The sequence below is a fragment of the Manacus candei genome, unplaced genomic scaffold, assembly GCF_025592945.1.
Source record: "Manacus candei isolate 608988 ecotype Guabito, Panama unplaced genomic scaffold, ASM2559294v1 h1tg000044l, whole genome shotgun sequence".
Taxonomy (NCBI): Eukaryota; Metazoa; Chordata; class Aves; order Passeriformes; family Pipridae; genus Manacus; species Manacus candei.
The window spans coordinates 2,412,510-2,438,046 of record NW_026138092.1 but is presented as its reverse complement, the minus strand read 5'-3'; the positions used below and the strand labels follow the sequence as shown (position 1 = coordinate 2,438,046).

Genomic DNA, 25,537 nt, shown 5'->3' with positions numbered 1-25,537 from the left:
AGGGAAACAAAATGTTTTAATGCTGTGCTATGGAAAAAAAAAATCGAATCCACCAACAAAACCACCACCTGCAATGTTTCTGGCATAGTGGCCGTAGTCAACAAAAACAAATGCAGCAGTAATGATTTCGTACCTCCATCCTCCAGAGGTCTTTTCTGTCCTCCATAACCGTAGTCGTTCGAGTTCATTGATGTGCCAGCATCTCCTCCAATTTTCGCTGCAATCTAAACAAAAGGCAGACGTTGTGAGCCAAGAAAAACGTAATTTTACTAGCTCATATTTATTCCAGACTTTCTAAGAGGTTTGAGAAATTCACACAATGAAAATAACCTAAAGAGAAGACCGTTGCCAAAACCAGTTCCACTCACAAAAATTTTATTAATGTTTTAAGGAAGGCTTCTGCTCATCCTTCAACAGCAGGGCTTTCTATATTTTTCTCACCCGTTAGAAAACAAAATCGACCCAGTTTCCCTTCAAACATCAGAAACTTTTTTCCTAAAAGGGGATTTTCTTTCCGTGTCGCTGGAAGAACACCGCTGTGTCTCACCGAGGGCCTCACCGGCGAAACAATTCCAACGCTCAGCAGTCCGACCACACCGACTTTACAGCTATTGCCAAAACCGCGACCGCTCATTAACAGACGGGGCGAAAATTTCGCCCGAGAAGCGATGAAAACACCGCCCGCGGTGCCCAACCTACAAACGGAGCCGCGGGATAAAGCGCCGCCGCCAGGGCCGCCCTCGCCCCACAGGCCGCGGCGCTGCCCGGCCGCTCCGAGGGGGCCGCGGGGCCGCCGCCCTCCCTCTCTCCTTCCCTCCCTCCCTCCGGCCCCGATAACGCGCCGCTACTCGCCCGCCGAGATTTGGGCTCCCCGCCGCCCGGGGCAGGCCCCTCGGCCCGCTCGCTCCCTCACGCCCGGCTCCCCCCGGCGCTGCCCGCGGCGGAGCGGGGCCGCTCACACCCCTCAGGGCGGGGGGCCGGGACAAAGCCTTCCCCCTCCCAGGACCGTCCTCAGGCGTCCCCGCAGGCCCTTCCTCAGGCATCCCCGCAGCCCAGCCCGGCGAGGCCGCAGCCCCCCCACTCGTCCCCTCGCGGCTCCGGCGCCACGGCCTCCAGGCCCCGCGAACCCCATTGATTCGGCCACGTTACTCAACGCGCACCTGTCTAGCCCTCTGCAGCGCGTCTTTAAAGGCATCGTTCACTCCGCCGGCCCCGCCGCCGCCTCCCCCGGGCGCGCCCGCGGCAGGAGGGGGCACCGTGGAATAGTCCGCCATGGCCGCCCGGCGCCGCTCCGGCCGCTGCCGCCGCCTGCCAAGAAAGAGAGAAAATGGCGGCGGGCGCGCGCCTTTCACATTCCTGCGCGGCGCCGCGCGCGGGGGGAGAGCCCAAGCCTCGCGAGAGCTCGCGCGAGATCTGCGCCGCAGAACGGCGGAGGAGCCGCGCGGCGCTTCGCCCGGCCCCGCCCACCCGCGGCCGCGGGGCCTCCAGGGCCAGCCCGCAGGGTCTGGAGGGGGGGGAATCGCGAGGGTTCCAGCAGCTGCGCGAGCGCCGGGAGGCGCCGCTGATAGGGCCGCGGGGGTCACGTGGGGCAGAGGGTGGGGGGGACCGGGGAGTGGTGAAGAGCGTAGAGCCGCGCGCGGATCTCGCGTCGTTTGGTTCGCGGTCGCGCGCCTGAGAGCGGGGTGCGCGGGGGCTGCCGGGAGCGCGCACGGACCGGGGCGAGGGGCGGCGGCGGCGCTCGGTGAGTGCGGGACGGGCCGCGGGGCGCGCGGGGTCCGGCGGCGGTGCCCCGGGCCGGGCTGTCACCGGGTGCCCGCCGTGCGGCGCGGGCCGGCTGCGGGGAACGACGCGAGCGGCGTTCTGGGGGAGCCGCCCTGGCGGGAGGGGCTCGGGCTGCGGGGCCGTTGGGCCGCAGGGCAGGGCCGGCTCCCTGCCCGGCCCGGCCCGCCCCGCCCCGCCGGGGCCCCGCGGGCGCGGCCGCGCTCGCTCCGAACGGATCTGGAGCCGTTCCACAGCTCGGCCGCACGGACGGACTGTGCCCTGCCGCCTGTTTGCGAACTCGCTGCTGGTGTACGCTCCTTGTAATCGGGGGGATTTCCCTCTCGGCTGCGCCAGCACAGGCTGCAGTGAAAAACTGGGGGCAGTAATGCTTTAATCTGGGCCGTGTTTAGGTCCTGTGACCCGCTGGGGATGGACTGTCCTGCTGAATAGGGGTGACGGTCTCACAAAGGCTTCACATTTAGATAAGGTCGCAGAATATCTACTTAGCAATCGTAGAAGTAGAGGCCGAATAATACTGGAGGGGAGCTGCTGTGCGACTGCTTTCTGTGCCCTTCTGAGGAGGTCCTTTACGGTTTTAAAATAATATTCATCGAACTGTTGCTTTTTCGTGGGCTCTTGGTTTATGTAAATATAATATTTTTAATTTTTTAAGTGTACGTGCTTTTAAACTGAAGCATGTCAGGCCTCTTCCACCCTAAATGAGTGTGTTTTCTTTGTTGTCAGTACTTAAAAAATTGTTATCTTGAACTTTGCCTGGTGTTGGGCTGCGGGCGGGGAGGGAGCGGCTCTTGAATTCGCGTAAGAAAACGCATCTCGCTGTCTTCTCTTTCAGCCAGCCTCGTTCCATCCTCCTTGTTAGTTCCGTGCTGCCTTATGCGATAATAAATGGGATCACTTTAATGACCTTTAGTCACGGGGCTGCTGAGGTCAGATTATCCAGTTCAGGTAACTCGGTTTTGAAGTATTATGGCTCAAAAAGGTCTTAAGAGTAATATATTCCACGAAGTAGAAGTTCTTACGTGTTTCTAGGCAGATTGCAGTGCATAATTAAAGCCAGGTGAACCTTGCTGCTTGTGATATTTTTGCTGAAAAGGCCCGTTCATAAGAATTAGCATATACTTTCCATTAATGCAGCTGTGTTAGCTGGAGGTGGGGCGGGGGGGGAGGAAGGAAAGCAAAATCAGGTTTGGAAAATGGGAATTTAATTTTCATGCCGGACTCTTACCTGCTATTTCCAAGCAACAGTTTGACCTTGAATTATTTTTCGGTCTCTGTGTTATTGAGGGCGTGACTGTGTGTACCGGCCGCGCTATGCAAATAAATAAGTGGAGCAGCAGCAGTTGATGATGCATTGAAGCCACTAGTGGCCACTGGCTATGACTTTTGTGGCTCTTCACTGACTGCTTAAACCACGTGGAGCATCCATGTGCTCTGCTTTTTATTGTTACAAAACCTGCCGGTGATTCTTTGCGAGGTGAGACAAGCCAGTAGCTGTGTGACACTAATGATTTTTAAGGGGTACTCTTGCACCATAAGTGGTCTAGTTGCATTCATAAGAACTGATGATGAGGGAATGTTAATTTTGAATTACTTCTGCTTGAGGTGATGCTTCATTTGAAAGCTCGGGGTGGTATTTAGTATGATTCCTCAATCTTCTCAGTCCTTGAAATCACTGTATTTCTTAGGCTTTACGGAGAGCCAGAGCATGAAATTTAGCAAACTGAAGAAAAGAAGGTGTATAACATGTCTTAGGGTGTTGTACACTGTATAAATACTTTGCCTTTCTTTTCCCTGTTCCTAAGTTAATCTGATGACCTTTATTAGCAGTTACAGAGTTTACTTCTCTCTGTATTTCCCGTGATGGCACTTAGAATCTGTCTGCTAGAAAACCACATCTCTTAAGCACTCTTGTCTCCATTTCCCTTTATTAAATGATACTTCTGTTGGGGAAAATATCCTTATGGGATTAATTCTTTAATCTCTTAATGGAGTGGGGTGAGGGTCTAAACCCTTAACAGTGCTAACTGCAATTCTTAAGTGCTTTGCTGACTTGTTCCAGCAGCACACACCAGGATATTCTGTTTTCTCACTTGCAGAAGTTGCTCATTGCCTGCTTTCTCCAATCTGCCTTCTAAGAAATTAAATGTCCTAGATTTCTAAGTAGTTTGCACTGGGCTGCTGGAGCATGAGAACTTTGATTTTGATATTTAAAATAAGCTTCACTCCATGCAGCAACTCATTCTTACTAAAAAAGGATGTACAGTAGAAAAATCTATCACCTTTCAGAATTCTAATAATTAAAAGGCAATATAAGAAGTAACAGAATATGGAGTTTTAAAAGGTCTTTCAGTGTTTCTTTTGGAGATTGGAGGAAGATGACTTTGTTAACTGAATTTACTGGATTATGACATCTCTTATGGTTTTCAGACCATGGTTGTTTTTTTGGATAATCATCAGACTACAACGTTCTGGTAGATGCATTTATTGAGAAACAGGTAGCTTAAATGAAAAATCTGACAAGTCAGAAAACTTTTTATGTGTTGTGTGGGTTGCCACAGACTTAAGTAACGGAGGGTTCTCGAGAAAAGTATTATCAAATATTGTGTGTGTGGAATAATCCTTACTTCTAGCAAAAAGTCCTTAGGATATTTCTAAATTAGCCAATTCAGATACTGCAAAAACATCGATGTGAAAGTGTGGAACTGACCAAAATCCTCTGCATAAGCAAAGCCTGTTTATGACCCTACCAGAGGTCTCCTTAATTGTACCAGGAACCATTTCTTTCAAGACTGTGTTACCTTTTGGTCTGGTCATCACAGATCACAGTAAAAGTGAATTATTGGGGGGGAAAAAGCCCCAAACAACCCAACAATCGAACAGAACTCGATGCATTGAGGCGCTGAGGTGGCTTTGCTTATTCAGAGGGTTTTGGAGAAGTGATGCTGGTCTGTAAGGATCAGAGGAGGGTCACTACTGGCAGGGCTGTACCTCTGCCTGCTGTGCTTTCTGCAAGTCATCGCTGCTGTGGGGAAATCTGCAGCTGGGTCCTGATGATTTCATCCCTGTGGGAGGTACAGATCAATAGGTTCAGATCCTGTCAGCTGCTGCTCCTGCACAGGCCAAGGGTGTCCAGAATCTGCAATATTACCAGTAGAAAACTCCCTTAAGTAGCTGCAAAGAGGAGATTTAACATGTGGGCTGTACCCAAACAACTGATCTGTCAGGAGCTTTCATATTTACTGCAGGTGCACTGAGGTAGTAATTGCAAATTTCAGATCCACAATTTGGATAACTTTAAAAAAAAAACCCAACCAACCTTCAAATCTTTGGTGTTTTAGGTTTACATTTAGTCATGCTGGTTTTTTTTTTAGCAAAAAGCTTTAATATATTAAATCTTCTAAGAGAAACTGTGTAAATATTGTAGATTCCTTAGAGCTTTTTCCTTTCACGTTTTACTCTCAAGAATCTTGTTTCCTCTGTATTTGAGTTTAAATTTTGACTAGGTCACAGAAGGCTATCAAACTGCATTAGGCCACAGTTGCTTTGGGTGTGTCAAATGCAGGAGGATAAATCAGAGAACACTCACTTTTTCCCTAAATACAGCTGTAGTGAGACAGTGTGGATCAGCATATAGAGGGAATGTGGTGTGAAAGGCAGCTGGATAATATTAGTCAGAGTGATAAGTGTCATCAGTGCTCAGCTCTGACTTGTTTGAGGGGGCTGGATGTTTTTGTGTGGATGTCATGGGAAGGGAAGCTTGGAGAGCACAAAGAATTTGTTTGCTGTTAACATCTGCAAAACTCCTCCCAGCTGGGGGAGAAGTGTGAAGGGCCTTGCTTGGAATGAGCTGGGTGTGGAAGCTGCATGTGAATGGGGGTTAGGAAAGGCAGAGGTGGGGATTGTGGGAGTTTGAAAGGGAGAACAAATGAATAATGCAGAAGTAGCTGTAGAGGGTGGAAGTGTCTTTAAATATCCCTCTTTCAGCAGAGCACTGAAGAATGTGCATTCAAGTCCTATTAATAAGTATGTAAATACTTTTTTAAATTAAGGTAGAATTAATGTTCAAAATTGTCATCTTGAAGTGAGAAAAGCTTGATTACTTTGAAGAGATTGGAGCACTTCCCTATTGCATAGGCCTGATCCCTCATAGTATTCTGATGCTGTTTAATTAAGCTCACAACTGTTATTTGTTTATTTGTGAGTCAGAAAATCTTATTTTTAACCACACTGTGCATCTATCACAAGGCAAATTAAAAAAAAAACATAGAAACATAAATCTTTTCTGAGACTGAGGAAGGAAAAATGGAAGAGATGATTTAGAAGCTCTAAATTACTAATCCCTTCAGTCCATAAAACTGTGATTATGACAAGCTTATCTAAACTGAAAATCTTCTTAAACTTTATTGTAAGGGTCACGTGCATGTTTTGGGAAAAATAAATGTTTGCAGTGATTAGCAATGCTACATAGGCTTAGAAAGGGATGAATGTTGCTGGCTTAATCTCAAATATCACTGTAAAAAAATCAGTCCATGTTAATAATTCGACTTGATGTGAAGGGCAAGAAAACAGGGGATTGTGTAAGCTTATCTTAAACAGAAAAACATACCTGAAAATCTGTTGACTATGGATTGGTGTTTTCTGCAGAGAATAGGGAAAAGAGGTCTTTTACTTCCCTCTAACAGGTTGTCGTGTGTTAGGACTGTGTCCTGTGAGTGGACTGATTCTGTGTCATGATTGGATTAAAATTTTTCATTTCTATGATTATTTAATTGCAGCTGTCCTCTAATTTATCACTGGGTTTTGTACTGATTTTTTTTTCTAGAAAGAGCAGGGAAAAGGTAAAAAGAAAGTACATGATTTTCTACAGTGATGTGTCTTTCTAGGACTTGCTACCATGCAAAGTTTGAACTTACAAGAGGGAAAATTTTCATGGAACTATGCTTTTTTATAGTCTCTTAGTAGAATAGATGCTGAAATTTGTAGAACACCTGGATATTTTTCTGCTGAATTGTTCATCTTTCCATGTTGTACCTTGTTCACCTCTTAGCTAGGTGTATACCACTTAATCTAGAGCAATAAAGTAATTTAAGATATTAATTTCAAAATAGATCTGTTAAACTCTCCCCTTCCATCTTCTTTTCTCAGAACTGACAAAGGGGGGGAAACAACTGTGAAATGTAATTTAGCTCTGGGATGTGGTTGGAACATCTGAAAGACTAATGAGCAACTATTTTGACTTCTGTTACAGCAGATTGTGGTTACTGCAACTAGGGCTGCCTGTATTTCTGCCTTCTGTAGGTGAACTGCAGTACATTCTTATTGACATGCTCTCCTTTCAGGTTGAACAGAGTCGTTCTGACCTCTCCTGTTCAAATTGCTCTCTTTGTACAACAGTTGAGGGCCTGTGTTTTCAGCTGTGCTTGTAACACTGGCTGCATGAATCAGAGCAGCTGGGTGGGATTTTGACGAGCACACTCTGGAAAAAGCATCCAGTGTGACCATCTCCTTTTGCTTATGTAAGAACAGAGTGATCACATGGGCACAGCAAAAATGTGTGCCGTTCCTTATTTGGGAATGCATTAATAACCTTCCTCCTGTTGGAGTGTAGTGGCAATTAAAGCCAGTGCAATGTGGCTGAGTCGCTTTTCCAAGTGGATTTATGGGGTTTGCAGTTCTTCTCTTCATCGAGGCTGAAAAAAATAGCTTATTTTCTACTGGAAACTATTAATTTCTGTCATTATTACAGGAAAAAAAAAGCCCATAAGTAGAGTTAGGATAGGGACTGTGCAAGCATATCTTCCATGTATCTTCACCCTTTCCCCTCTTACATGTGACCTGTATGAATTAGTATCATGGTTATTTAGTTGTTTCTCCCAGCTGTTATGTTTAGTGGTAGGTTTTTAATTATGTCAGAAAGAGATCTAATGGTTTTGCATTTTTAATTATGTCAGAAAGAAACCTAATGCTTTTGCAAGAAAACATGACTTCTGTTGGTTCCTTAATTATGGAACATGACTGAAGTACTGATAAAACTCTTGATGAGCCCGGCAGCCTTTAGTGTAAACCTATAGTCTATTCATCACAAGGAAAATATTTCTATAATGTCTTATGTTCCACTGATGAATGTTCCAAACTGGCACTGTGGTGTGGTTTTTTTTTTTTTAAATAGAACAAGTCCAAAATCTTGATGATAGGCTGAGAACCATTGGAAAGACAGACTTCAGATCAGGTCCTATGTGAGTCATGCCAGTGCCAGCTTCACAGAGATTTTTTTCCAGGAGCTAACCTGTGAGGACTGTCTTTATTCTACAGGTACTGCTTTGCTGAGACAACAGGTTGCTAATTATATTATTTGGTGGAAGAAATCTCTTAGAATTACTTTGCTATAAATGAAGTATTATGCTGCTTCCATTGAAATAGTTATTAAATGAAACATTCTGCCAGCCCTAATATTTCCTGGATGAGGAAGAACTAACTTTGTGAGGGGTATAGAAATAAATGCATTTTAAATACCCTTAAAACACCTTCTTTTGTTGGAGTTTCTTGAAGGAAACTCAGCAAGGATTGTTGTGGAAACTAGTGCTATTTTTCCATTGTTCTTTTGCTGTTAATCAGTACATAGCACTACTGTGAGGTCACGGAAGTTCTCCTACCCCAGGATTCATTTGGTGGAAGAGCTGGGAGGGAGCCAGTGGCAGTTCCCAGGGTCTGAGCTGCCTGGCCTTGTGTCCAGTCTCAGCTGGCCCCGAGCAAATGTTACTTAGGATTGTGCCAGCTGGCCCTGGCCTGTGGGCTGGAGAATGCTGGCCTGCAGGAGGAGGTACTCTATGAGATGGCCATTCTGCCCCTGCATTTTTAGGGAGATTTTTACCCCTTTTGTGGGGCTGAATCCGTTGACTGGGAATCGTGAATTAAGCCTCACTTTTACTGAAAACAGGAATAGTGGAAACATCTTTACAGGTGTCACTAAATACGTGTTTGTAGAAGTGTGTTTATTGTAAACACACATCACTGAGGTGGGAAACAATACAGATACACTTCTCACGGCTTATTTTTCAAGGTTTGTATAATAAAATTATCTGCAGGCAGACAAATAAGGGTAGGGGTCTACACATTTTTTTTAATATGTATTTTATAATCTGACATGCCTGCTTTGGCTTCTCCGTTGAGAAACTTGCAGTGGATCTGTTCTTTTTTCAGTGTCCCACTGACACCATTATTGAGTTTCCAGTATCCTTTGGCAGAGAATTCTATCACTTGTAGAAATTCTCTATTTTATTGTTTGAACTGGCTTCTGCTGGTTACACTTAGTGGTTCTGGCTTAAATGGGTGTAGCCCATGAATGGTTCAGCCTCCCCTTTCTCTATCATTTCTAGACTTCGCAGACCTCTGTGACTTCTGTTTTTACAGACTGAAGAATTCAAACCTCCCCAGTTGTTTCTCATGTGGAAACATTTATGTATCTTTGATTATCTTGTATAGTCCTCTGAACATTTTTTTAAGATATTATATGTGATATACCATTAATGCTGAGAAAATAGTATAACATGGAAACCTGTGACTATATATAAAGCATATGTATGATTAATACATTAATCCTATGTGATGGGTTTTGATAACATATTCAGAGTCTGAGTGTGTTGGCATTTGAGCATCTGAAAGACTTGTATTGCAGCAATATGTTTTCTTAAAACAATTAACAGAAAGGCTATAAAACTTAATACAGTCTCATAAAAAGCAACTGATCTTGGAGAGAAACTGAATATATACAAAGTGTTAAGCTGTTCATCATATTAAATATCTTGTTATATAACCAGCATGGGAAGGTTGGTGGCATGGGAGTCAGAAACCTGACTAGTACAGTGGAATAAATGTGTGATTAAGTCTAACTCTTCATTTGCAAATGGACTGTTTTAGGAATTCCCTGAGGCTTGGAGAAATTCCTGAGTGATGGCCATCAGAGCCAAAAGCAAAAATCCAGGCTTTTTATATCTTTAACTTAAAGGGGAAACTTTGGCTACTGTGGTTTTTTTTTTCTCCTCTCTTTGCCCCAGACTGGAAACTTAATAGTAAGTTGTGTAGAACTTGTCAAAATTTAACATTTTCTTGGAGGAAACAGGGCTTCAACTTCCTTATGAACCGAGAAGATACTTCTCCTCACCAACACAGTCTGCTTTTCCATATAGATGTTTGCAGAATTATGCATGGCAACACTTAATTGCTTGGAGTTTGTAGTAGTGTGGTAAATAGGTGTAGTTAATAATGGGAGGGAACCTATGAAATGTTCTGCATGATTGGCATTGTTCCTGCTTGACCAATCAGCTTGAATAAGAATCCTTTTACAGAAGCTATGTGGGTGGGAACTCAAATGGCCACCGAAAATCTAAGTAAAGGAGTTGAAAAGCACTTGTGGAATCTGTATTCTTTCAGAAGAGGGAAGCCTTAATCTATAGATGAAAATACTTTCTGTGTCGCTTTGTGTGGCCACTCTTGGGATGTTTCCTTTTGTGTTTCTAGCGCTGTCTGGTACTTGACAGTCAGTTGATGTGAAGTAGTTGCTGGAGTTCCCAAGAGGGAGTTGGTTGCCTTTTCATCAGTGCAGTCCCCGTGGCTGAGCCCTGAGATCGCTGCTGACTTGCAGGAGGCTGTTCGGTCCCTCCTGGTGCTGCAAAGGTAAAATGGGGAAAGTTCTTCCACGTGTGTGTTTGTCCTTCAGCTGTAGTAGAGATTGGGACTTAGTAGACAGGAATCAGGTATGAGAAAACAATTTCTTTATGTTAATGCCATTTAAGTTTGCTATGCTGTGATGACGGTTCAGTGTGCATGTGTTAGCAGTGTATTGTTTAAGATAAATGTAACCATATAGATATGAAATCTACTTGATTTTAGTTTTTCTTTCTTCTTTTTCTATTATTTTATGTATTTCTGCGTAGGTCATTATGTAAATATGGTGGGAATGATAATTTTCTGAAGAACCCAACCTTTTAACTTAATAGTCACAAACTATAGTAAGTTTTAAAGTGTAAGTATGGTGGACATTATCAGTTGTGCACAGCATTTCTAACTATTGGGGTATTGTTACAAAAAGCAATAAGAAAAATAAAACTAACTTCATAAATTATTTGCTGACAGCACCTGCTGTCTTGTCATGTAGACTTTTCCAAATAAAATAGAAGGCTACATGAATCACAGGCTTAAAATTTCATTTTGAAGATTCAAAAGTGGTAACAGTATATCTCTGGGCGATAGCAGTATGCCTTTTTGAGATTTAACACTTGAACTTGAGCTGTAAATTCGTGTAGACTCTGGAATGCATATTTAAAGTAAGCTTTTCCACCTAAGACCTTAAAAAAATGTCCTTTGGCCTGTTGGCATGAGCAGAACTTCATGCATGTTCCAGTAATACTATAAACATTGTTTTGAGACAGATACTGCGAATAAAAAATAGAAAATATAGGGCTGATGTAACTTAAATATAATTATTTAATCGTACATTTTTATGTGTAATTTCACTTTCTTTTTTGATTATTAATTTAGAGGTAAAAGCAGCCCTAGAATCCTTATGTAAAGTTAACTTCTTACTTCCATCACAGTTAGCAGAATGTCCCACAGGCAACTGAGGAAGAATATGATAAATTTGGTAGTAACTGGCATATGAAGTGTGTGACTAAATGAAGCTTTTCTTTCAGGATCATTGATTAGAAAGCACTGTTATGCTCTGCAGGTTTCACTTGGAGTTTTCTGTCAGCTATATAAAAATAAATCAAATAATTGTTGCTTCTGTTGTAAACTCCCAAATTTATTTCTGAATGTGATACCAGCTACTGAATAGTTCTGTAGTGAAACTAATGAATTCATGAATGGGGTTTGCATGGTCAAGGTCGTAGTATGAAGTGTATAAAAATATAAATATACCTCACAGTTAAAGATGGTGAGGAGGAGAGTCATTGTCAAAATGTTTTTTTTTTTATTTTTTCTTCCCTGGGAAAATAATGGATGATCTTACAGGAAACTTTATGATTGTGTATGGATGTGCTTTCTTCAAGCCATGGTAGACAAATATAAATTTATTCCATTCATGAATGTGGGTTTGCAAATATTATGATAGTTAATTGTGAAAGCTTTTCCTGGGGAGGGATTTGGCTGCTCTGCCTTGACATTTACGTGCACATGTGTATTTATAGTTGTGATCTGTCTGGAATTTGCCTTTGTGGTTTTGTTTGCTCTTTAACTTGTTCTGTGATTTAGTCCTGTCCTCAGTTTTGTTTCTGAGGTTTAATAGGTGAGGAATGCAGAAGAAATGGCTTAATTTAAAGGAAGTATTGAACACTGGACTGTTAACTTTGTCATTGCATAACAAGAGTACCATGACATTACCCTAAAGTAGTTTCTAAGAACAGGAAGGCACGTCTGAGGCTGCCCAGTTTCGCAGAAAATGGTTTTCCAGAACTGACTATAAGTAAAAGCTGCAGAGATACCACTTGATACTGGAGTGCTGATGATAACATTTTTCTGTGTATGCTGAAATGGAATGTAGCTGTTGTATTTGAAGGCTGTATGAACAAAGAACTGATGATACAGATGGTTGAGTCATAACTGATATATCAGTCAGAGATGTAGTTGAATTAGGAAGAAAGCTTTTGGATGGTGAAGGTTTTTATCTCTAAACATAATTGTTTTTGAGGTGGTTTCACAGCCAACTGGATTTGTGTGTCCAAAAAGGTACTTAGCACTCATTCAGGAGCAAGCTTAATGAAGTCTTAGGTTATGGGCTCACTGATTGATAGGTTGGTAGTCCAGTGACTTGCTTCTGGGAGGCTCGAGTAAGTTCCAGGGCACAGGGCAGGGCTGGGTGCTGGTAATGCTGCCCAAACCACATCCCAGCACCAGCCCTCCTTCCAGTTAAAGGTGAAAGTCCACAGCGAAGGGGGGCACACATCCAGTGTGCCAGTCAGAACTGGGCACCAGCAGGGCTGCACACACTGCAGGGCCCTCAGGGACTGGGCATGAGGTGCCAACCTGCAGGCAGGGGTGACTGAAATGCAAGGGCTCTGGAAATGGCCTTACTGACAAAATGCCCTGTGGGGTTTCCAGGTTCTTCTGCAAAAGAGGAAGACAACAAGGTAGAAATGCAGAAACTTGTAAAGAACAAAATAATCCTATAAAGGAGTTCATATGTTGCACAGTAGGTAATGACCTTGTCTGGGTTTTGGGGGGACGCTTATTCAGGCATTTAAACAAAAAGTATTCCAGCATATTGGAAGCAAAATCTTTTTTCAGTCTAGAAGAGTTTTTCCTAGGTGTATATGGTAACAGTGAAGACAGGACTGTAGCAGTAAAACTAAATATTTACTTGTACTTTATTAGGGCTGTTTTGTTTCCTGTTTACTTGAGCTTATTTGGAGGGACTGCAGTGCCAGTACATGAAGGCTTTTCCTTTTCTTTTGATAATAATTCTGAGGAGGAATATGGGATAAAATAACAAAATGAACAGTAAAGAATTGCAAATATCAGATATTTGGAGTTCTGAAAATCTGTGATTTATTATCTTTCCTTGAAACTGCTCTAAAGAGAGAAGATTTGGAAGATGTAAAAACTTACCACACTTAGCAGATGGATTTCACTATCTGAAGAAGTGCTGGTATGATCAGATGTACCCAAACTGTAATTAGCATGATAACTAGATGTCCATCTTGTGCACACTAGTCTTTTAACAATAATGAACATTAAAAAAAAGTTTTCCCTACTTCTAAGAGAGTCGTATCTCTTTGTTACAAATTGTTTGAAGAACTCAATAAGCATGTGAGAGGAACTGCAGCCTACATGTATTTCCAAATGTAGGATAAAAGGAAGGTCTGAAGATGGAGAAAAAGAAGGAATATGCTTTCTGGAAGGAGATGTTTCAGTTACCCACTGACTCTTAGAAGATATGAGATTCCAGGCTATAAATTCATTCTGACAATGAAGATCTCGTGCAGGGCAGGAAGTAGAAGTAATGTAGTCATTGCTGTACATCCCACTCACAATCTTAAGTAATTTAGTTTTTAGGGAATATCTTACATAATTAGGGTATAACTCAGCACTTGGGCCAGCATAGCATGTCCCTCTCTATAGGGAGAGAAAGGATACCTGAACACTTAGTCACTGTGATTGTCAGCAAGCAGTGCCTGTGTGACTTTGTTACAGACTTTGTTCTGTAAGGATTGAAAATTAAGGTAAAGAAACTTTTGATTTGAGGAGAAATCCTCATTATTGTGGCTTTTAATGTAGCCTGTGAAATTAAATAATACGTTTTACAAAAGGGGGGGAGAGGATGGGTCAGTAAACCCTGCTTATTGCACTGCTTGAATATTCTTTTGATACTTAAAAGGAGACATGTGTTTAATGTAATATTGTCAAAAGCTTAAAACTGCCCAGTAAAACATACAAGTGCAGTAGCTCCTGAGGGAGTTGTTCTTTGCTTCACATGGAATCTGCTGAAGTCTTGTTGTAATTCCAGCTGTTGACCTGTTGCTTTCAGAACTCCACAGCGGAGAAAATTTTAAATTTAGGATGTGGGGTTTGCAGACTCTATCTGAAATACTAACTGTAAATTAACTAAAGTAGCACTTTCAAAATAAAGATGAGAAGGGTGATTTAGAGCTTTATTCCATGTGGAACTCAGCAACAGCTTCCTCCTTCAGCTGTAAGGATAATTGATTCTGTAACCTTGTGGCTCCCAGTGTGCCAAAAATGCAAGTAAGTCCTGAGAGATTTGGTGGCAAGGGGAGCTGATTCCTACTTTCAATACCCTTTGGCCTCTGTTACATTTGAAATAATATCTACATATATGCAAAAGTTCTTGCTTTCTCAAATACTCTGGTGAAATCTTGGCTTTATTCAGTCTTGATCTTTTCTACTCCTATTCCAAAGGGGAATCTAAAAAGTCCCCAATAAGTAATTAAGCAAATCCTGGATACACTGGAGGGAATCTAGTAAATTCTGTTACAGAAATTGGGAAACAATAGATACGATGTGAGGATTAGGGGGAATGACACAAGTTTAAAAAGAGAAAGAAAAGATACGGATCTTTTTCTAGAAATCTCTGGTTAAGGAGACATTTTCTGTCTCTTCTGAACAGCCCCTTCTAAGTTAGAGCAGGTTCTAGAAAACAACTTCACATATAGTGCTCCCTGAGTCAGAGGATTAATGGGTTTTATTGTTGGAAGGAAGGCAGTTGAGTTTAGTTGTCTTCATAGTAATAACTTCATAATTGAGCCTAGAAATGTCTTCATATGGGTAACTTCTAGATATGACCAAAACTGGTGTGTTTTAATACTTTGTTCCAGGGAGGAGTAATTTTTCAAGCTGTATTAATCAGTCTTGAAGTTTATTCCCCTACTGATAAGCGGGGATAGTTTCTTGACCTATAGCTTTTAGCAGAGATACAAAAGAAATCTTGCAGGCTAAAACTTCATAGCATTTTCCCTACAGAGCATGAGAAATACTTCAGTAGTAAAATTTGCACTGGATGTTGTAAAACAAATGTATAAGAACCAAATGTTTTTCTGTTACTAGCATCTCATCAGAGGGAAGGTATTTGCTTGGTGTATTGCTGTACTTGCCTAATAATCTCGATGTTTCCTCTTCTGTCGAAGAAGGCTGTGATGGGAGTTACAGTTTTGGTCTGTTTTAATTTAGTGGTTCGAGTTGTGTTAAACAAAGTGGTATTTTTTTGCTCCGATTCATTCTTTCTGCTCAGTAGTCCGTGACTGCAGTCAGCTGTTTGTGGGGGGGGGGCAGCTCGATTTTATTGTTAAAGAAATGAAGTTTGTAGTTGATTTGGGTGTAAAATACTTGCTAGCCCTTGCTGGCAAGGGTACAAATGCCCGTTGATATATTTGGAAGGCGGTTCTGTACAGCTGTCTCTATAGAAACAGTGAAGTAAAACACTATAATTACTTCCTCTGGGCCGCTGCAGTTCTTTCTCTCTCTGGGGGCCGCTCAGTGTTTGGGGCTGGACGCTGTTGGTGAAAGGCCCTGTGGTGTCACTGTGATTTAACCTTTACACTTTGGAGGTTTGGGGAGGGAGAAAATAGCAGGGAGCGCTGCGGGTGCGCACGCAGGAGCTGGAGCTGGGCCAGCGGGGAAGTGACGTCCGCGATTATTTGTGGTTCTAGAAAGAGCCGAGACACGTCGTGGGCATGGGAGGACTCTGAGGAGAGGGCTGTGCCTGCTGTGGGTGTCATCATTTATAAATGAGCAGCGGGGGAGGGAAGGAGGTACTGGAGAAACTACCCAGCGTTTCTAGATGGATCGGAGAGTTTGCTGATTTACGGCGGTGCCGTTTGTTTGGATTCCGGATTTGATTTGTGTTTTTCCTCCTCCAGCATCTCCACCTTGCTGAGACACTGGACGCTGCTCTCTTTTATAGCGAGGAAAATCTGAACTCCTCCGACACTCAGGATGGGGAAAGATTATTATTCTATCCTGGGAATTGAAAAAGGGGCTTCTGACGAGGATATCAAAAAGGCTTACAGGAAACAAGCGCTGAAATGGCATCCGGATAAGAACAAATCTCCCCACGCAGAAGAAAAATTCAAAGAGGTTGCAGAAGCTTATGAAGTGCTGAGTGATCCCAAAAAGAGAGACATTTATGATCAGTTTGGGGAGGAAGGTACGTATGTCTCTGTATTACTCTGATCAGTTAATTTCATTATGTGGAATGAAACAAAACATAGGGGAAAACACAGTATGTGTTGATTTTTAGGCAGTGTATTTGGCTCGTCCGTTTTTTTAAATGTGAAATGCATTGCTGGGTTTTAATGCTGATACCGTTTTACTTTCTTATTTTAATTTTTTTTTATTTTATAAATCCCAAGTACTCGACGGGCAAAAAGTTACTAAACAGAAAAAGTTTGTATCACTCATAAATAGCTTTCTGGATCTTTTACCCTGCCAGAGCACTTTTGAGATGCAGTTCAAAAGAGATGTATTCTTTTTTTTATATTTTTGCCTGAGGGCAGTCTGCTTGATCCAGGCAAGGCAGTCCTTCTGAGCAGAAGCCCAGGTGTCCAGTCTGTAGTTGTCCTTGGCTTTGTGCCTGGAGAGGAAAGAATTTGGCTGATGTCACGAAATACCAGAACAATTTTTTAGCTTTAATTGTAAACAGTGATAACATGCCAAGAGAATGAGGCCTCAGAAATGTCATATTTATCCTAAAATGGTTATCTGGAGAGGATGGCTTTTTTTTTATTTTTGACCAACATGACTTTCAGTCTTATGATTGAGCAACAGAGGAAGTCATTAACATCCCTTGCCATAAATGTATGGTATCAGAAATTCCATATGGAATAATGGCTTCCGTTGTGACAACTGTCTCCTTGTTGCTGTTCACTCAGGGCCATGTGTTTTACTGTTATATAGGAGGACACTGAAGTAATTTGTTACCATTATAAAGGCACTTTGAAGAAAGGTACAAAGTGTGAATTTGTAGAGTGGTGTATCTGGAGATATCTCCTCATGCCTCAGTTGCTCTCTGAGCTCTTCAGTTGCATCTGAGAGTGTAATTAGTAGTTGTAAGGGAAAGGCAGAGGGTTGGGTTTTGTGGGAAGGAGGAAAGACTGTGTTTACACAGCCAAGAACTTGATGTACCTTCAAGAACTTTTGGCCAGCTATTCCAGGAGGTGTCCTTCTGCTGTCACAGACTGAATCCCTGATCTACTTGTTTGACATTAACAGTGCTGTGACAGAAGGATTTACTACATGGTGCTAAGGACTTCTGATATGATCTGGTGTTGAGATGGAGAAGGCATTCTGATGTCTTACTTGGATACTCTTGGTACCTGATATTTAACTTATGCATAAAAGGTCTAGAACACTGAGACAAAAAAAACCCACAAACTTTCCTCCTTCAAATTTAAGGTTTAGGGAATCCTGCTTCATTAATGTTAGCCTTCCCATTTTTGTGGCTGTGGAGGTAGGAGAGCAGCTGTAGTTCTGAGTTGGTCTAAGATTAAAAAAAAAAACAACCCACCAACCAAACAAAAAAACCCAACATTGTAAGTTTAGAAATAAAAGTCCCGTAAGAAGACTTTCAGTCTTTTTATCTTAAATGTTTGAGAAAGTATTGTGAAATGGTCAGAGTAGAAGAGCACTGTTACAAGGAAATAAAATACTTGATTGCCTGTTGGGAAAGAGGCATTGAAGAAAATTGATTTTTAGCTGGGTTTGGAATGGGAGCACAGGAAGTACAAGGGACTGTTCAGAGAGAATTGTACAGGAAGTCTTAGCAGGAAGGAACAAGATGTAGATCTCTCCTTGTGGAAGATGAAATAGATACAACAAAGCTATTGAGAACCTTTTGATTTTTTGCACGGAGACAGTGATAGTGTACATAAGATTTTTGTACCCAAGTGGCTCTTAATAAATTCTAAGATGTTTTTATTTGTAGCTGCTTTGATACTGAAAATGCATTGCAGGAAAACAGAGGTAAAACTAATTAACACTGAATTAATGCTGAGCTATAGAGACTGTGCTAAATGTTGCATATGTGAGAGTGCATAATTTTCCCCAGAAGTGATCTTGTGGAAGGTTGCGGTTCCCTACAGACTTTGCAGAACAAGAAGAGATCAAGTCAAGCAGACCTGTCCTCTGCTAATTCATTAAAATAACTAGTTTGAATCGTATGAAATAAAATTGGCAGTGTCAGAATAACCTGCTCTTCTGAAGTCCTTCTAGAGCTTCAGAAACTTTGCTGCTGTTCAAGCTATTGAATTACTGGTTGGTACTTCATATTCTTATGGTGAGTCCTCATTGGAAGGAGACTTTCGACTCTACTGTGAATATCTTTTTGACTCATCAGTTCTGCTGTCATTACACTCTACAGTAGAAAAGCTTATACTAATACTCATTTTGGTTTTAACTTTGCTTATTTGTCTCCTTTAGGTCTGAAAGGAGGAGCTGGAGGATCTGATGGACAGGGCGGTACCTTCCGGTACTCCTTCCACGGCGACCCACACGCCACATTTGCAGCTTTCTTTGGGGGCACAAATCCTTTTGAGATCTTCTTTGGAAGGAGGATGCCTGGTGGCAGAGACACTGAAGACATGGAGGTGGATGGTGATCCCTTTGGATCCTTCACTACCTTCAGCATGAATGGTTTTCCAAGGGAAAGGAATACAGTTGGCAGCCAGTTACGTCGTAAACAAGATCCCCCTGTGATCCACGAACTCAAAGTGTCATTGGAAGAGATCTACCACGGCTGCACGAAAAGAATGAGGATTTCACGGAAAAGGCTTAACCCAGATGGCAGAAGTGTCCGAACAGAGGACAAAATTCTTACCATCGAGATCAAGAGGGGGTGGAAAGAAGGCACCAAAATCACTTTTCCAAAAGAAGGCGATGAAACCCCCAACACAATTCCAGCTGATATTGTTTTTATCATTAAAGATAAACCTCACTCTCATTTCAAGAGAGATGGATCAAATATTATCTATCCTGTTAAGATCAATTTAAGGGAGGTGAGTTTCTCTTTTGGAAGAGCTCTAAATGTTTGAAGTTGTTAACAAATGATACAATGGCTAAAAGCTGCATGGCAGCTGTGAAGTTTTAGAATTTGGGGTTTGGGTGTCTTTTTTTTTAATTAGAGTTTTGCTTTTGTCAATGTGTGGCTGAAGAGCACAGTTATTTATAGTGGAAGCAATAACTGTGTTGATAAAAATGGGGTATTATTTCCAAGCTGTTTACTGTAGAGGTGAAAGTGTACAAAGGTGGAAGGGTAAGAGCACAGGTGATATGTCTTAAATCTTCAGACATTACCTTTCTAGCTAATGATGTGTTAGGCAGAAGTGACAGACACATTAACAAATCCTATGTGGTATGCTCCTTGCTGCTGGGATATGATTGCTATTTCTGGAGGATAAAGCAGAAATGCCTTAAGTATTTTCGTTTCCAGCAAATTCAAAGTCTCCCCTTTTATGTCATCATTCATTTCAGTGTGATTTCAAACTACACAGAGATTGATTTCATGAAGATAAATAATTGTGAACAGGTGTAAGAGGAGCTATGTATAACAACAAAAATGGTATAGCTTTTTAAAACTTTATTCCAAGTCAAAACATACTGGCTTTCTGAAGGAAAAGTCAGAAAGGCAACTTCAGAGTTCTTAAGAGTCTGGAGCCTCAACATAATCATCATTTAAAAGAGAATGTGGCTGCGTGTAATGTATTTTTTCTTCTTAATTAGTATCAGGTTAAGAAGTAAACCCTTGCTTGCATTATAAGCTCTTTGTGTACGTTAGGCTCCCTTCTTAAAGGATTCTGAACTAAAATAAGTGTGAACTAGGGTGAAGCACTTGAAGTAGTATGAGGGAGGGAGAAGAGACTATTTAATGTTAATGTGGGTAATACAGTTTCTTCATAGATAAAAACCTATTTAGACTCATTACATTGTTATGTAAATTGGACATTATCAGTGTAGACTAAGTGTGCTGAATCAAGTGAAGCTGGAGGAATCAAAATCTTATTATCAGAGATCCTAGTACTGAAAATAAACTGTTGGATTAAGCAGGAGGTTTAATGTTTTAATTTTGGTTCACCAAAATAATAGTTTTTGTTTGAGTATCACAAATATTCACTGAACACAGCTCTGAAATTGGATATGCTATTGCTTATAGACACTCAGATGTCTTTCTGCAATTTGATACAGGTTGGTAGTGTATTAGAATAACCCCCTGTGCAATGTAAACAGACAAAAAATGAAATGGGATTCTGAATTTCCAATGGCAACTTAGAAGACTGACATCTCTAGAGAAGTATGAGTGAGGATTTCCACTCTGCTCAGCTCCCTTATTATTTGATGAAATCTTTGAAGGACATATAAGCTCAATTACCCTCCAGTGGACATTGTGTGAGATTTGTAAATTCAGTGATTGAAACCTTCTCTTTTTAAAAAAGGAACACTATATTTGAATTTTGGCATCTCAGTAGTGCACACTAGAAACACTGTTTAGGATTTTAGTCACTTCTAAATAATCTAAATTCACTTGTAGGTACAAAAGAAGGTCTGACCAATTTGTTTTTCTCCTGTTATGATCTTTTTTTAGGCGTTGTGTGGCAGCTCTTTCAACGTGCCAACCATAGAAGGAAGAACCATACCCATGACAGTAAACGAAGTGGTAAAGCCTGGGATGAGAAGAAGAATTATAGGATATGGTTTGCCACTTCCCAAAAATCCTGACCAACGTGGAGACTTAATTATAGAGTTTGAAGTGATTTTCCCAGATAACATTTCTCCAGCATCAAAAGAAGTACTTAGGCGAAATCTTCCAGTTTCATAAAATGGAAGACTGTGTATGTCAACAGATTAAAATAGGACACTGGAAATGCAGAAGACTGGCAAGTCTGTGCTTTAAAAGTGCAATCTGTAACAACTAGTGGAATCTTTGTTTCTTTTTGTTTTGTGGGATGGGTGGGGGGGGAATACTGTAATGCTGCATGAGAAGAAAAGGATTCAAGTACAAGTCATACAGGTGAATTCTGCAGTAAAATTTACAGGGAAAACCACTCATTTTGTTTTAATCTTCCTAATCAACAAAATTTATTCATTATTTTGCTTAATATAAAATGCAGTAATTTTTTACAAAGCCAGTGCATATTTCTGATACAGTACTTGAGCCTCCAAGTACTTTCTTTCTTATATCCTTACCCTATCTGTAACATTACACATTTATACAAAAGTTGGAGATAGTAGTAGAAATACACAAATATATAAACATTTAAAAGAGCAAAACATGAAAGAGATCATTTTAGTATGTTGCCTTCCACTGCACAAAGCATAGGCTGGAAAAATCAGGTTGGACTCCTGAACCTCCCCCCAGTGCAATGAAAGCCTTCTCTTTATTGCCCCAGGAATGTCAGGACTGCATTGTGAGTCTAGCAAAGGGCAGATGGCTTGAGGAGCCAGAGGAGCCATTTGCTGTGGGACAGTTCCTCAGCCTTCAGGCAGCACAGCAAGAAGGGATTCCACAAGTAACAAGTAGTCCTGCTGTCAAATGGGGCAGGGGAGCTGGTGACAAGTAACACGGAGAAGGCTGAGTTACTCTGTGCCTTCTTTGCATCAGTCTCTACCAGTAAAGCAAGCAGTGAGGAATTCCAGGTCCCTGAGACCAGAGGGGAAGTCTGGAAGCTTGGCAGTGGAGGACCAGGTTAGGGTGCACTTGAACTGGAAGCCTGTGAGTCTGACAGGTTGCCCCCAAGTGTTGAGGGAGCTGGCTAATGCCACTGCAAGGCCACTCTTACTTATCTTTGGTCATGGAGATTGAGAGATGTTCCAATAGACTGGAAAAGAGAAAATACCACTTCTCAAGAGGAACAAGAAGGAAGTTAGTCAACTTCACCTCAAGCCATGGTAAAGTGATGGAAAAAAATCCCCCTGGAATGCATTTCCAGAAGGTGATCAGGAATATTCAGCATCAATGTACAGTCGGGAAATCTTGCTTTACCAATCTCATTGCCATCCCCAATGAGCTTTGGGGATGGCAGGAGAACAGTCCACGTTGTTTGCCTTTTACATCTGGAGGCAGACTCATAAAGTACAGGTTAGATGAAGTGGAAAGTGAGGTGGATTTAAAAGCTGGCCAAACGAGTGGGCACAGGGGCTTGTTATCCATGGCACAAAGTCCAGATGGAGACAAGTCAATCCTGGTGTACCCTATGGCTCAGTACTGGGGCCAATACTGTTCAGCATCATTAATGACCTGAATGATGGGATGGAGTTTCCAAATCATATAAAACGTGGGAGGAGTGGCTGATGTACTGCCTTTCAAAGGGACCTCAGCAGGCTGGAGAACTGGACAGAGGATTCTCACAAAGTTCAGCAAAGGGGAATGCAAAGTCTTGCTCCCTGAGGAGCAGCTGACCAGCAAACTCAGCAGACTGACTGTGAGCCAGCAGTGCAGCCTTGTGGCAACAAAGGCCAGAGCTTTGCTAGCAGACGGAGGGAGGTGATCTCTGTCAGCCCTGAGGAGGATACAGCTCAAGTACTGGACTCCCCAGTCCTTGGAAGATACAAATTTAGTGGAGTGGCTCTAGCACAGAACCATGTATGAGAGGCTGAGATAGCTGGAGCTCTTCAGCCTGGAGGAGATCTTGGTACCTGATGTGAGGGAATGAAGATAGAGGAGCCAGGCTCTTCTCAGTAGCTCTCAGTGACAGGACTAAAGGGACACCAGTTAATACACAGGGGATTCCATCTGAACACAAGGAAGCACCTTTCCACCGAGAGGATGGTCAGACACTGGAATGGGTTGCCCAGAGAGGTTGAGGAGTTTCCATCCCTGGAGATGCTCATAACCTGAGCAGACATGGTCCTGGGCAGCTGCTCCAGCTGACCATGCATGAGCTGGGGTGTTGGACTACGTCATGCCAAGAGGTTTCTTGCCTCCTAAATCATTCTGTGACCTTGGACTTGGCACTTTATTCACTAGCCGGTGCTCTGAGCCATGTTCTGCAAAGGAGGCTTGGCCCCAAGCTGGGGGGTACTCGTGACCAGGGCCTGGGGAGCAGGTCTGTGCTGGAGTGGAAAGCTGCACAAAGGACCCTCTAAAAGCATTTGGCTTGGGCAGGTGTTCAAAGATGACGCTGATCTCAAGCATTCATTATTTTCAGAGGCCAAATTTTACTCCCTTGAAGAAGAAGGAAGAGCCCAGGTCCTAAGGAGAGTTTGCTTAAAACACAAAGTGGGATAGGGGTTGCCCATAAACTTTCATATGCTTGAACTGAGTCTTTTTTGAATACAAAATGAGTTAGTTGTCTTTATAGTTTAAAAGATGCATAGAGAGATGGAGAGCCCTCTGTAATAGTCTAGTTTTATAATACAGTAATAGGGCTGGTTCCCTTGATTGTGGCATGGTATTGCTGAAAGAAATGCCTTGTGGGCATGCTTTATTACTTGAGTTCAAAACCATAATACAGTGCTTTAACAATACTTTCAAAGGGGGTTGTTTTTTTGTTGTTGTTGTTTTTTTCATAAGAAAATATGTAAGATTTGCTGTCAGCCTTTTGCCTGTGGAAATTTAGAAGTTACCTGCTCTCTTAAGTAGCTTAAGAAATAGCAGTGTTACATATGTGATTCTCTGCAGGAAAGTAGATCATATGGAAGTTGGGATTTAATTTACAATAACTGCTTATTGAGCACAAGAAGAATCCCATTTCTGTTACTCAAAGGAATAGAATTTCTGGGAGATATTGTTCAAATCAATTTTTTGACTGCAGATCTTTCCATGTCATATCAGTTAGTTGTAGTTCTAAATCCTACAGGAAGGAAACAATTGCTGGAGCAGTATCACAAAGAAAAAAAAAATTGCTGCTTAGTGCTTCTGCATATTGTTAACACTATATATTGTTTGTTCAAAAAATTTCCATTTCAGTATGTTCCGTATTGCATTTCTTATGTGGTTTTTAAGTAAAAAAATGTAAAGTTGGTTTTTAACATTCTCTTATATTTTGTTATGATGGTAAACGCTACGAGCTACACGACTTCAAAAGCGTATCATCCTAAAATACCTGTTTGTCAGTTTAAAAGCTAATAGAATCGAGCATTTTGTAATCCAGGATCTTGTAATGATAGTCCAAATTGTAAAAAAAAAAAGTTACAGCAACTAGGACTATTTTTTGTAATTATCTTCAGGCAAGAGGAGTAGTGTTAAATTGAAGAATTGCAGTATCTTGTGTATTTAGAGGTGTATATAGATTATATATATATATGTATAGCAAACTAAACTTTTCCAACTGTTTTCAAGCTCAAAATATAAAACTTGTAGGACTGGTATGAAATAAATGCTTGTATTTCTTTTCTTATGGAGAGTTAACAAAGTATATGTTTCAGAAAACAGCATGTAGAACTACTTCAAAATATGAGAGGAAGCATTAATATCTTATCTAGTCCAGGATTCACAAAAAATAATATTTTTCTAATCAAAAATGTGCTTAAAAGCTATGTTTTAAAACCCACTTGATTATTTAATAAAGGCTACTTGGGAGAAGGAAGCAAGTACTCAGTCACCTGCTATATTTGTAACTACTGAAATACATGGAAATAAAATGGTCATTCATGAAGTTGGGATGAGGAGGATTTTTGGTCTCCTGGAGGCTGCTTAGGTGCCATTGAAAGTAAAAGTCATTTAGTTGCTTTGAAGTTCATCCAGCAAAGCTATGAAAAGCTCTGCTTCTAAAGATCCTTTTTTAATCTCCCCATCATCAGTCTTTAGGGTAACCTCAAGCTGTTGGAAAGTAGGGCAGAGCTCCATTACAGCCATTCCACAGCCGTGCAGTGCAACTCCCATTGCTCCACAGCAGGTTTCTGATGTCCTGAGGGGACTGGTGTTCCCCTCTCCTGCTGAGCCAGTTTTGTATTAGCTATGCTGAAAGCTTGTTGAAGCCTGTTTGTGGCTTGTTGAACAAATTTACTCTGTTCCTTTCTAGCATGTGCATCTTATGTGCTGGTCTTACTCACTGGTAACATACTTGAGAGGAAAAACAGATTTTACCAGTGAAATTTTCTATAACTTAGGGTGAAATTCTGTGCACAGGAATTCATCTGCTAGACCTAAAAAATAGATGGACATGCTACTGTAAATATCATTGAGTCAGCTTTGCTTTTCAGTCACTAAATGCTAGTCCTCCTTTGCAGCTGACTTGAATAGTTTTTACTGTATTGCTTACTGAACAGATCCTATAGAACCAGGCTATTCATCACAAGGTCCCTTACTGTTTGG

General features: G+C 41.7%; 2 protein-coding genes across 19 annotated transcripts in view; one reads left to right on the top strand and one right to left on the bottom strand.

The window, feature by feature from the left end:
- Nucleotides 1–1,379, bottom strand: part of FUBP1 (far upstream element binding protein 1) — a 33,374-nt gene extending 31,995 nt beyond the window's left edge. For 10 of the 12 annotated variants that reach the window (XR_007905978.1, XR_007905980.1, XR_007905979.1 and 7 more), the window contains exons 1-2: nucleotides 1,161–1,352; nucleotides 134–224 (exon numbers count right to left, since the gene is read on the bottom strand). Coding sequence is in view for 9 of the 12 variants with exons in the window: in XM_051796059.1 (XP_051652019.1) it covers nucleotides 134–224; nucleotides 1,161–1,274 (205 nt within the window). In the remaining 3 variants the exon portion in view is untranslated. Of the gene's footprint in view, nucleotides 1–133; nucleotides 225–1,160 lie in introns of all 12 variants that reach the window. The other 2 variants (XM_051796057.1, XM_051796058.1) reach the window with 2 other exon arrangements.
- A 235-nt stretch (nucleotides 1,380–1,614) lies between these two features.
- On the top strand, nucleotides 1,615–24,878 carry DNAJB4 (DnaJ heat shock protein family (Hsp40) member B4). Of its 7 annotated transcripts, XM_051796099.1 has the most exons (6): nucleotides 1,628–1,741; nucleotides 2,615–2,727; nucleotides 10,300–10,455; nucleotides 16,152–16,438; nucleotides 18,709–19,283; nucleotides 20,867–24,878. In XM_051796099.1, the coding sequence occupies exons 4-6, from the start codon at nucleotides 16,228–16,230 to the stop codon at nucleotides 21,098–21,100; spliced, it is 1,020 nt and encodes a 339-aa protein (XP_051652059.1). In that variant the 5' UTR covers nucleotides 1,628–1,741; nucleotides 2,615–2,727; nucleotides 10,300–10,455; nucleotides 16,152–16,227; the 3' UTR covers nucleotides 21,101–24,878. The 7 variants fall into 7 exon arrangements, with proteins under 7 accessions (XP_051652056.1, XP_051652059.1, XP_051652057.1 ...); XM_051796097.1 differs by lacking the exon at nucleotides 10,300–10,455; XM_051796100.1 differs by lacking the exons at nucleotides 1,628–1,741; nucleotides 10,300–10,455 and adding an exon at nucleotides 1,941–2,070.
- Nucleotides 24,879–25,537: the final 659 nt, after the last annotated feature.